General features: G+C 45.1%; 1 protein-coding gene, 2 non-coding genes and 1 pseudogene across 14 annotated transcripts in view; 2 read left to right on the top strand and 2 right to left on the bottom strand.

The window, feature by feature from the left end:
- Positions 1–12,255, bottom strand: part of CFLAR (CASP8 and FADD like apoptosis regulator) — a 56,214-nt gene that overhangs the window by 25,896 nt on the left and 18,063 nt on the right. For 8 of the 12 annotated variants that reach the window (XR_003309466.2, XR_002733016.2, XM_023218738.1 and 5 more), the window contains 3 exons: positions 10,001–10,136; positions 6,638–6,720; positions 164–218 (listed from right to left, as the gene is read on the bottom strand). Coding sequence is in view for 9 of the 12 variants with exons in the window: in XM_023218738.1 (XP_023074506.1) it covers positions 164–218; positions 6,638–6,720; positions 10,001–10,136 (274 nt within the window). In the remaining 3 variants the exon portion in view is untranslated. Of the gene's footprint in view, positions 1–163; positions 219–4,822; positions 5,415–6,637; positions 6,721–9,649; positions 9,914–10,000; positions 10,137–12,255 lie in introns of those variants that run through there. The other 4 variants (XM_023218773.3, XM_023218763.3, XM_023218776.3 and 1 more) reach the window with 3 other exon arrangements.
- LOC111549374 lies at positions 1,922–2,055 on the top strand. The gene has a single exon (XR_002733710.1). It is a non-coding gene; the product is annotated as a small nucleolar RNA SNORA70 (small nucleolar RNA).
- On the bottom strand, positions 4,821–4,883 carry LOC111549353. Its single transcript, XR_002733708.1, has one exon. It is a non-coding gene; the product is annotated as a U7 small nuclear RNA (small nuclear RNA).
- Positions 7,033–8,591, top strand: LOC111547144 (annotated as a pseudogene).

Genomic DNA, 12,255 nt, shown 5'->3' with positions numbered 1-12,255 from the left:
CAACTAGAAATGCCAACGAGTCCATCATAAGAGCTTAACCGGTTTTTACTTTGAGAGCTTAGATTATGTAGATAAAGGAAATTGCCAACTCTAAAAATGCAACAGTGGTACTAAAATTATCAAGCATTTATAAAGAATGAATATTAAAAAAAGGTGGTCTTACGTTGAGTGCCAAGTTGCTCCTTAAGTCTTTGTTCTTTACTTCTCCCATTGTGGAGCTTCAAACACAAAGAATAAGGTCACACTTCCTGTTTGTTATTTCAGAGGTACATTATACATTACACCTCTTTAAATGTCTCAATAGGATTCTTAACCCAGGAAAAAAATGAAAATATCATCTCCACAGTTAAATTATCTAAAGAATAGCAAGAGCTGTTAACTCCATAAATCCCATATCATATTACCAAAGAACAGGGAAATTCTCCTTTTAAAAAATGAAAATAGGCCAGGAGTGGTGGCTGACACCTATAATCCCAACACCTTGAGATGCCAAGGTGATTGGATCATCTGAGGCCAGGAGTTCCAGACCAGACCAGCCTGGCCAACATGGTAAAACCCCATCTCTACTAAAAATACAAAAATTTGCTGGGCATGGTGTGGGTGCCCCTGTAATCCCAGCTTCTCAGGAGGCTGAGGCAGGAGAATCGCTTAAACCAGGGAGGCAGAGGTCACAGTGAGCTGAGATGGCGCCATCTGGGCGAAAAGAGTGAAAAGTGAAACTTTGTCACAAAAATAAAAAATAAAATAAAATAAAAATATGCTAAGCTAGCATAGTAGAATGTTTCAAAACAGCCCAATAAAAGCTGATGTTACAGTACAGTATAGTTGCTAGCACAGCTCCAGGTTAGGATAAACTGTTAGAACATGAGATTGACATTCCACCTGTTTCTTCAACATGGGGCAAAGTACAGCATGGTTAAGAGTCGGATTTCTAGGCCAGACAGACCTGGCTAGGAATCCTGATTCTGCCACTTATTAGCTATGTAATCTTGAGCAAGTTATTTAACTTCTCTATGTGTGTCTCTTCATATGCTAAATGAGGATAATAATAATAGATACCTTACAGATTTTGTATGAAGATTAATGCACACAAAGCGCTCAGCACAGTGCCAAACACATGGAAGTACACAATAAATGTCCAGTTATTGCTTTTCTATCATTGCCTAGCTACACATAAGCAACATATGGTCCTGATTCTTGATAATGAAATATTCTTCATAAACCACTTCTGAGGGCTAGAGTAAGAGTAATCAGAGAATGAAAGATTAAACTGACCCTTTCTCTTCTCAGACGACAGGTCCTATGCAAGATACACATACCACATGCTATCAACCCATCTGAGACACTCAGCTTTCAAATGACAGTTCTTCTCTGAAGCTAACCTAGCCAAAAGAGAGAAGTACACTATCTGTTACGCTGTGTCAGTAGCTAAGTCTGTGTTTCTAAATTAAAAACATGTAAGTTGCCGGCCGGGCGCGGTGGCTCACGCCTGTAATCTCAGCACTTTGGGAGGCTGCGGTTGTCGGATCATGAGGTCAGGAGATCGAGATTATCCTGGTTAACACGGTGAAACCCTGTCTCTACTAAAAATACAAAAAATTAGCCTGGCGTGGTGGCCGGCACCTGTAGTCCCAGCTACTCGGGAGGTTGAGGCAGGAGAATGGCGTAAACCCGGGAGGCAGAGCTTGCAGTGAGCCGAGATCGCACCACTGCACTCCAGCCTGGGCGACAGAGTGAGACTCCATCTCAAAAAAGAAAAAAAAAAGTAAGTTGCCTTTTTCACTAATAATTAGTAACTTAGCCAGAGGCTGATCATATCAGATAGAAACTGGCCCCGTGCATAGATATGTATTCACTTATACATACTATTAGAGAGAGGTAACATATCACATCAAAGATGGATTTTAAAAGCATTGTATTCCTGCAGCCAATTAAGCCGACGGAGTTCCTTTCCTCATGGGGGCCCAGTGTGCAATGGCTGCAAACAGCAGCTTCCCTGGTAGTGATGCAGTCTGTTTGTTGTATGGGTTGCTCTAAGGGACCTTGGAGACAGTCCTTTCAGATGGATGTTCATGTTTCTGACCTTGCACTACCCCAGTGTAGGCTCCAAATAGGCATGCAAGGTGCCATTGGAAAGCCCCAGGGCACTGTGGCCAGGGTTCACATTGGCCAAGTTATGTCCATCTGCACCAAGCTACAGAACAAGGAGCATGTGATTGAGGTCCTGTGCAGGGCCAAGTTCAAGCTCCCCAGCCGCCAGAAGATCCACATCTCAAAGAAGTGGGGCTTCACCAAGTTCAACGCCAATGCATTTGAAGACACAGTGGCTGAGAAGCGGCTCATCCCAGATGGGTCAAGTACGTTCCCAATCGTGGCACTCTGGACAAGTGGCAGGCCCTGCACTCATGAGGGCTTCCACTGTGCTGCCCCCTCTTAATACTCACCAATAAATTCTACTTCCTGTCCACCTAAAAAAAAAAAAAATGCCTTCACTTCAATTACCCCGTACTTTGTCTGTTATTTTAGTTTTATCCTGATTCCCTCAATAAACATTATTAGTATATTTAAAAAAAATAAAAAAAGCATTGTATTGTAGCCATATAATTTTTAAATTCTTTTTCTTTTTTTGAGACAGAGTCTCACCCTGTCGCCCAGGCTGGAGCGCAGTGGCGCCTGCAACCTCTGCCGCCCGGGTTCAAGTGATTCTCCTGCCTCAGCCTCCAGAGTAGCTTGGATTACTAGTGCCTGCCACTGCGCCTGGTTAATTTTTGTAGTTTTAGTAGACACAAGGTTTCACCATCTTGGCCAGGCTAGTCTTGAACTCCTGACCTTGTGATCCACCCACCTCAGCCTCCCAAAGTGCTGGGATTACAGGCATGAGCCACCGTGCCCAGCCATAATTTCTTAATTCTATAATATCTTGTGGTATCCTGTGGCATTTAATCACACAGTAATTTCTGAAGGACTTCTGCAGACCCATATGAGTTAACTTCTAGATATTCGGCTCCTAAACCTCTTAAGGAAGTCACTGCATTCATATGCCATAGTGCCTGCTTACTAAATTAATGAATGAATAATCAGGGTCACTTTTTTTTAGATGGAGTTTCACTCTTGTTGCCCAGACTGGAGTGCAATGACACAATCTCAGCTCACCGCAACCTCTGCCTCTTGAGTTCAAGTGATTCTGCTGCCTCAGCCTCCCAAGTAGCTGGGCTTACAGGCATGCACCACCACACGCTGATAATTTTGTATTTTCAGTAGAGACAGGGTTTCTCCATGTTGGTCTCAAACTCCCAACCTCAGATGATCCGCCTGCCTCAGCTTCCCAATGTGCTGGGATTACAGGTGTGAGCCACCAGGCCCAGCCTTAGGGTCACATATTAAATATAGGAAATTTAAGGAGAAACTAATATGCAAAGCATATGGGCTCACAACAGGCTACACAGCAACGAACATGCCTCATTTACAAAATAGAAACACAATAATAAAAATATGACAGGTTTTCAACTAAGAATGACAATATAATTTATATTAGACAGACAATAACAGAGAAAGCTCAGAAACCTGGATCTGAATCCTAAATCTGCTTTTTCTCATTATTTGGTATTACAGAGACTAAGAAGGACAAAAGAAAGCACATTTCATTCTTTTAAAAAATGTACGCTAGGCCAAGCGCAGTGGCTCATGCCTGTAATCCCAGCACTTTGGGAGGCTGAGGTGGGCAGATCACCTGAGGTTGGGAGTTCAAGACCAGCCTGACTAACATGGAGAAACACTGTCTCTACTAAAAATACAAAGTTACCCAGGCATGGTGGCACATGCCTGTAATCCCAGCTACTTGGGAGGCTGAGGTCAGAGAATCGCTTGAACCCGGGAGGCAGAGGTTGCGGTGAGCCGAGATCATGCCATTGTACTCCAGCCTGGGCAACAAGAATGAAACTCTGTCTCAAAATAAACAAAAAGTACAGTATATCTAAGTCCATCTGCACCAAGCTACAGAACAAGGAGCATGTGATTGAGGTCCTGTGCAGGGCCAAGTTCAAGCTCCCCAGCCGCCAGAAGATCCACATCTCAAAGAAGTGGGGCTTCACCAAGTTCAACGCCAATGAATTTGAAGACACGGTGGCTGAGAAGCGGCTCATCCCAGATGGGTCAAGTACGTTCCCAATACTTGACCCATGGCATGACAAGTATACAGTTTATTATATACATCACAGTGCAGTGGAAGGCGTATGGGCTGGGCCCAGCTCTGCTAGTAGTTAGAGGTACACAATCGCTTAATGTTCTTTAGGGCTAAGTTTCTTTATTTTGTTCATTAAGGGGACTGGATAATATAATCCGTAAATCCATTTTAGCTCTGAAATTGTACTGCTCAGTAGTGTCTCTTACAGACATATTCGCCATGAAACCATTTATATTACAAGAGTGGTTAATGTTTTCATTACATCCTTTTACAAAAGCATTTACGTATATATATATATTTTTTTTTTTTTTTCTTTTCTTTTCTTTTTAGAGACAAGGTCTCACTGTCACTGAGGCTGGAGTGCAGTGGCACACTCACAGCTCACTGCAGCCTCAACCTCCCAGGTTCAAGCAATTTCTCCCACCTTAGCCTCCCAAGTAGCTGAGACTAGAGGCACACCATCATGCCCAGCTAATTTTTGTATTTTTTGTAGAAATGGGGTTTTGACATATTACCCAGGTTTGTCTCGAACTCCTAGGCTCAAGCAATCCACCTGCCTCAGCCTCCCAAAGTGCTGGGATTACAGGCATGAGCCACCACACCCAGACAAAAGCATTTTTTTCCTTCTTTTTTTTTAAGGGGCTTTCTGACAAAAACTGAAAATCCTGCTAGACAAATTCTAAAAGAGCTGTTAACACTGCCAAAAGCATTTCTAATTTAACGAAGAAATTGTACCTGGGTCTAAGTCCTCACTACAAACTCCACATACCTTTATATGAACATGAGGATAAGATTACACCAAGATTTAACTTCTCAAGATAAAAGATTAACTGAAGAACAATTCTGATACCTTGTACTAAGTACTACGAACACAACAACCATAAGTGACTATGTGATACTTATGCTCATGAACACCCTCAAAAATCTTTTGTTTCATCATTCAATAACAAAATAACTTTTGCTGAAATCATTAAAATTAGCTCAGTAAAAAAGCAAATGCACAAAGAAGTACAAGGATATTTATTTTATAGCATTATTAGTAGTAACAAAAGATTGGAAAGCATCCAAACATACAGCAACAAGAAAGGGCTAAACACATTATAACACATATAGAAAATGACACTATTTAATCATTCAAAATAATGATTAAGTAGAGGCAGTTCCATGTTAATCATATGGAACAATTTCCAAGAATTTACAAGTCAGGACAATGGACATAGGGTGCTATCATCTGCAAAAGAGAAAAAAGCAAAAATGAAATATATGTGTAGACTATCTCTGGATAGTTACAGAATGAACTAGTTCACAACAGCTGCCTTTAGGAAAAATAATTGGAGGTCAGTATTATAGGGGTAGGAAGAAAACATACTTTTTTTTTTTTTTTTTTTTGAGGCAGAGTTTTACTTTTGTCACCCAGGCTAGAGTGCGATGGTGTGATCTGGCTACTGCAACCTCTGCCTCCTGGGTTCAAGCGATTCTCCTGCCTCAGCCTCCCAAGTAGCTGGGATTACAGGCGCCCACCACCACACCTGGCTAATTTTTGTATTTTTAGTAGAGATGGAGTTTCACCATGTTGGCCAGGCCAGTCTCGAACTCCTGACTTCAGGTGATCTTTCCAGTTCAGCCTCCCAAAATGCTGGGATTACACGCGTGAGCCACCGCACCCGTGCAAAAACATACTTTTAAAACTTCTTGTAGTACATTTAAAATTTTTTTCCATAGGTATGGTGCATCTATTTCTATTTTTAAAGTTACATTTTCTTTTTTTAAGTTACAATGTCAAGTGAATAAATGAACAGTGAAAAAAAAGTCCAACAACTGTATATATATACAGATACAAATGCAAACCCACATAAAAAGAGTCTAGAAAGAAATACACCACAATATTATTATTATTTTTTTTTTTTGTGAGACGGAGTCTTGCTCTGTCGCCCGGGCTGGAGTGCAGTGGCCGGATCTCAGCTCACTGCAAGTTCCGCCTCCCGGGTTTACGCCATTCTCCTGCCTCAGCCTCCGGAGTAGCTGGGACTACAGGCGCCCGCCACCTCGCCCGGCTAGTTTTTTGTATTTTTAGTAGAGACAGGGTTTCACCATGTTAGCCAGGATGGTCTCGATCTCCTGACCTTGTGATCCGCCCGTCTCGGCCTCCCAAAGTGCTGGGATTACAGGCTTGAGCCACCGCGCCCGGCCCACAATATTAACAGTAGTTGTCTTTGAGTAGTGGAATATAGGTGATTTATTTTCTTTTATCTTTCTCTATATTCTCCAAATATCTCAATGAACATGTATTAGCTTTGAAATTATAAGAAGTTACACGTTTTTAAAACAAATACACATTTCTATCACAATTTTTTCATATATTAAATAAAGTACATGCTGTGAGAATATGTATATTTTTATTAGAACTCTGAAACGGTTTCATGCTGGGATTCCATATGTTTGCTCCAGACTCACCCTGAAGTTATTTGAAGGATCCTTGAGACTCTTTTGGATTGCTGCTTGGAGAACATTCTTATAACCTGTCCCTGCTCCTTGAGCTATAAAAGCAGAAGAGAGATACTGAGTTAAAACTTATAAATTATCAAATAAATCTTCAACAGTGGTTCAGTCCAAGGTCAACCATCAGCTTTCAAAATACCCTAAACTTTCCAGCCACCTTACTGAATTCAAAATTTCAGATGACTCTTCGACCCAACATCATTAAGAATGGAGTATAGGGCGCCCTGGCCCACCCCGCCGCAGCCCCCGCCCCCGGCCCACCCGGCCCGTGGCTGCAGGGTGGCAGCGGCGCGGCGTCGGCGGCGGCAGCAGCAGCAGCGTTTACGTCGGGTCCCACGGGGTCTCGCAGCAGCATGGCGGACTACCTGATCAGCGGCCGCACCAGCTACATGCTCGAGGACAGGCTCACCGCACAGCAGCTCTTCGCCAGCGACGAGGGACTCACCTACAACAACTTCCTGATTCTCCCAGGATTCATTGACTTCATAGCTGATGAGGTGGACCTGACCTCAGCCCTGACCCGATGGTCACGCTGAAGACGCCACTGATCTCCTCCCCCATGGACAGTGTGACAGAGGCTGACATAGCCATCGCCATGGCTCTGATAGGAGGTATTAGTTTCATTCACCACAACTGCACTCCAGAGTTTCAGGCCAGTGAGGTGCGGAAGGTCAAGAAGTTTGAATAGGGCTTCATCACAGACCCCGTGGTGCTGAGTTCCTCGCACACTGTGGGTGATGTGCTGGAGGCCAAGATGCGGCATGGCTTCCCTGGCATCCCCGTCACGGAGACGGGCACCATGGGCAGCAAGTTGGGGAGCATCGTCGCCTCCCGAGACATCGACTTTCTTGCTGAGAAGGACCACACCGCCCTCCTCAGTGAAGCGATGACGCCAAGGATCGAGCTAGTGGTGGTTCAAGCAGGTGTGATGTTGAAAGAGGCAAACGAGATCCCACAGCTTAGCAAGAAAGGGAAGCTGCCTATTGTCAATGATCGAGATGAGCTGGTGGCCATTATCACCGACACCCACCTGAAGAAGAACCGAGACTACCCTGCGGCCTCCGAGGATTCCCATAAGCAGGTGCTGTGCGGGGCAGCTGTGGGCACCCGTGAGGATAACAAATACTGCCTGGACCTGCCCACCCAGGTAGGCGTCGACGTCATAGTCTTGAACTCGTCCCAAGGGAACTCAGTGTATCAGATTGCCATGGTGCATTACATCAAACAAAAGTACCCCTACCTCCAGGTGATTGCGGGGAACGTGGTGACAGCAGCCCAGACCAACAACCTTATTGGCACTGGTGTGGACGGGCTGCGCATGGGCATGGGCTGCGGCTCCATCTACATCACCCAGGAAATGATGGCCTGCGGTTGGCCCCAAGGCACTGCTGTGTACAAGGTGTCCAAGCATGCCCAGCGCTTTGGTGTGCCCATGATAGCCAATGGCAGCATCCAGACCGTGGGGCATGTGGTCAAAGCCCTGGACCTTGGAGCCTCCACAGTGATGATGGGCTCCTTGCTGACCACCACCACGAAGGCTGGCGAGTACTTCTCAGATGGAATGCAGCTCAAGAAGTATCGGGGCACGGGCTCACTGGATGCCATGCAGAAGAGCAGCAGCAGCCAGAAACAATATTTCAATGACAGGGATAAGGTGAAGACCACGCAGGGTGTCTCGGGCTCCATCCAGGACCAAGGGGCCATTCAGAAGTTCATGCCCCACCTCATAAGTGGGCATCCAGCATGGCTGCCAGGATATCGGGGCCTGCAGCCTGTCTGTCCTTCGGTCCATGATGTGCTCAGGAGAGCTCAAGTTTGAGAAGCGGACCATGTCGGCCCAGATCGAGGGTGGCGTCCACGGCCTGCACTCTTATGAGAAGCGACTGTACTGAGGACAGCGGTGCAGGGCGAGGTGGTGGAGGGAGTGCACCCCAGTGTCCACCTTCGGGCACAGCCTCCCTCCATCACTGAGTGGTCCACAGATTTGCACTACAGGTTCCCCAGCTCCTTTCCAGGGAGAGAGGAGGGGAGGCTCTGAGGGGTCTGCAGCCACCCTCACTGGGCATCCCCTGCAGAGTCAGGACTGCTCCCTGGGCTAGGCCGCCCTGGGATCCCCCCTGAACCCAGCCAGCCGGGCTCTCAGGCCCTGCACCTGCCTCAGGTCTTTCTTGCTGCAGCCTGCTCCAGCCCAGCCCCCACCCCAGGGGCAGGAGGCTCCTCCTGGCTTCTCCTGTAGGGCACCTCCCTGTCCCCAGTCCCTCAGGAAATGGTGCTCTCCTGGCCCTGCCTCTGGCCCTTCCCGGGCGGCTGCCCCCTCAGCCATGTGGCATTTCTGAGCTCCTGACCTAGGCCAAGGGGAGGTCTCTGCCCCCTTCCCTGGCCCTGGGCTACCCTTGGGTCCTGCTCCTCAAGCCACTCCCCAGTCCCTGACCCTGGGGAGGAGGCCGTCCTGGTCATGGCTGCCTGCCTGTTATTCCTGACTCACCACCGTCCCCAGGTGTACCATTCCTGCCCTCTCCTCAGCTGCAGTTGAAGGCTTTAACTTTGCACACTTTGGGATCACTGTTGAGTCACTGTGTGTTAAATAATCGGAATAAATCAAGTAGGTCTCAAAAAGCAAACAAAAAAAAAGAATGGAGTATAAATGCTACTTCTGTTCTCGATCTTTGATCAGTCATTTAGAGTGTGTTGGGGTGGAAGAGTGCTCTATAGATCAATGAGTCTCAGCCATGCCCTTTAGGCTGTGATGCTATGGTGGCAGTGAACTTGCTAACAGAGCCGAAGCTGAGGTTGAGTCTAAAAGACAATGAGGGATGCAAGTAAGGGAGAAGGCCAATGTGAGTCTGGTCCTTTTTATCAAGGAAGAAATCGAATGTGCTCTTTTCCATAAGGAGGTTTTATGAAATTTGGGACACATGCAAGGAAAGTATGAGACCCAAGTGACATCACCCGAAGTTGGATAGTGGTTGTGAGGCCAAATACCAGGGCAAGGCAGTAGGGTTCAGCATACATGCAAAACTCCTGAATGTCTATAGCTCTGCCAGCCTGTGCAGATCCCAGATTCTTTCTTGAAGACTGAAATGTTAAGAACTGCTTGGCAGCATTTTGCAGAGATCATGAATATACAGGGCAATGGAGTTGGCATATCTGGGATATGAAGAATATAAAGGGATGTGATTTCTAGCCACAAGCTAAAGGGGGCTTTGGTCATCCGGGTTCCATTCCATCCACTTATCCAACAAATGAATCTTTACCAGTCACGCCCCGCCTCGTGCACAGAGTACTTCCTCTAGGCCACTGAGAGGCCAACATTCTTACCAGACTGCTTGTATTTCTGGATTTTTGTCTTCAGGTCTATTCTGTGGATGTTCTTTAGGCATTTTTCTAATAAATCCAGTTGATCTGGGGCAACCAGATTTAGTTTCTCCAACTCAACCACAAGGTCCAAGAAACTCTAAGAGAACAACCAACAAAAAACAAATGTCAATAGAGCTAGCTAGACCAGGTGCAGTAGCCCATGCCTGTAATCCCAGCACTTTGGGAGACTGAGGCGGGAAGACTGCTTGAGCCCAAGAGTTTGAGACCAGCCTGAGCAAAATAGCGAGACCTCCATCTCTACAAAAAATAAAAAAATAAGCTGAGTGTGGTGGCATACACCTGTGGTCCCAGCTACTCGGGAGACAGAGGTGGAGGATCACTTGAACCCAGAGGTCAAGGCTGTAGTGAGCAATGATTGCGCCATGGCACTCCAGCCTAGGCAGCAGAGTGAGACCCTGTCTCCAAATAAAAAAAAAAAAAAAAAAAAATAGAGCTGACTAATAAGCCCCACATGCAAACCTCAGTCCATGTGATTTATAGCAGTAAGAAAATGTGACAAGATGAGCCCTTTCAGTGACCTTCAGTGATCTAAAACCAGATGTCTCTGTCATGAGCAACTTAGACTCCTGATTTTTACTCAGAACAGAGGTGGTGGAAAGTTTTTTGGTCATCAATCTGCTCCTTGGTTGCAGACAGACACGTGTGCCATGTTGTGTCATTGAGAAGGACCGTGAAAGAGCAGGGCTGAAAAGAGAACCCTCCTGAGTTTATTCTTTTCCAAAAGGCCAGGCTGGTCTCATAGTGAAAAACTCTAAGGGCTTCTCTGAAAAAGGGAGAAGGAAGGTAGCTGGGGAAAGACTTTATGAGAAAAATCACATGATATAAAGTTCCCAGAATATTTGAATCAGTGCTGGACCTTCCAAGTCATTCTGACCTTCTGACTCAGGGGGTTATAAAAAAGCGAAATTACAACAAGGTTTGAGTGTTCTGCTATTCATTTACCTTGGGCCACAGTGATTATGAACAAACTATAGTTCAGAAACAGGCATTGCTTTGGGATCTATTTCCTTTGCATTGAACATTTGGTTACTGAAGTGCTATCTTTATTTTTGAAAATAATAATCATAATTTAAATATATAAAAATGACTGAGAGACACAATTACTAGCAGAAACCAAAAAGGGAGTTCTAGTTTCATTTTCCTTCCCATTTTGCATTTAATGGGACTTAAGAAACAAAACTAAAATCATTAGGAACATGAGGAAATTCTCAAGCAATGACTTATCTGAATCGTCAGAGGCAGGCACTGGCCTGCCAATTTTGAGGACCTATTGTCATGTTTTAGAAACAATAGGTTCTCAGACATTTCCTGGCCTATCCTTAGGTCAACAGTACCACGTAGGGCCAACTGGAATGTTGTTTTTATTTATTTATTTATTTATTTATTTATTTATTTATTTATTTTGAGATGGGAGTCTCGCTCTGTAGCCCAGGCTGGAGTGCAATAGCACAATCTTGGCTTACTGCAACCTCTGCCTCCTGAGTTCAAGCAATTCTCATGTCTCAGCCTCCCAAGTAGCTGGAATTACAGGCGCCCACCACCATGCCCAGCTAATTTTTGTATTTTTAGTAGAGATGAGGTTTTGCCATGTTGGCCAGGCTGGTCTTGAACTCCTGACCTCAAGTGATCTGCCCGGCTTGGCCTCCCAAAGTGCTGGGATTACAGGCATGAGCCACTGTGCTAGGCCAACTGGAGTTTAAATATTTTTCTTTTTTGTTGTTGTTGTTTTTTTGAGACAGAGTCTTGCTCTGTCGCCCAGGCTGTAGTGCAATGGCGCAATCTCGGCTCACTGCAACCTCCGCCTCCTGGGTTCAAGTGATTCTCCTGCCTCTGCCTCCTGTAGCTGGGATTATAGGCGCCTACCACCATGCCAGCTAATTTTTTGTATTTTTAGTAGAGACGGAGTTTTACCAGGTTGGCCAGGCTGGTCTCAACTCCTGACCTCAGGTGATCCACCCACCTCTGTCTCTCAAAGTGCTAGGATTATAGGCATGAGTCACCGCGCCTGGCCATGGATTTTAATTATTTTTCTAGTAATCATGACATCCCCTAGATCTTCACCACTACCTGGTTTTCTTTTCTTGTCTTTTTTTTTTTTTTTTTTTTTTTTTTTTTTTTTTTTTTTTTTTTTTTTTCTTTTTTTTTTTTTTTTTTTTTTTTTTTTTTTTTTTTTTTTTTTTTTTTATTATTTTTTT

This window comes from Piliocolobus tephrosceles, chromosome 11 (genome assembly GCF_002776525.5).
Source record: "Piliocolobus tephrosceles isolate RC106 chromosome 11, ASM277652v3, whole genome shotgun sequence".
Lineage (NCBI taxonomy): Eukaryota > Metazoa > Chordata > Mammalia > Primates > Cercopithecidae > Piliocolobus > Piliocolobus tephrosceles.
This window is presented reverse-complemented; position numbering and strand designations above follow the sequence as displayed.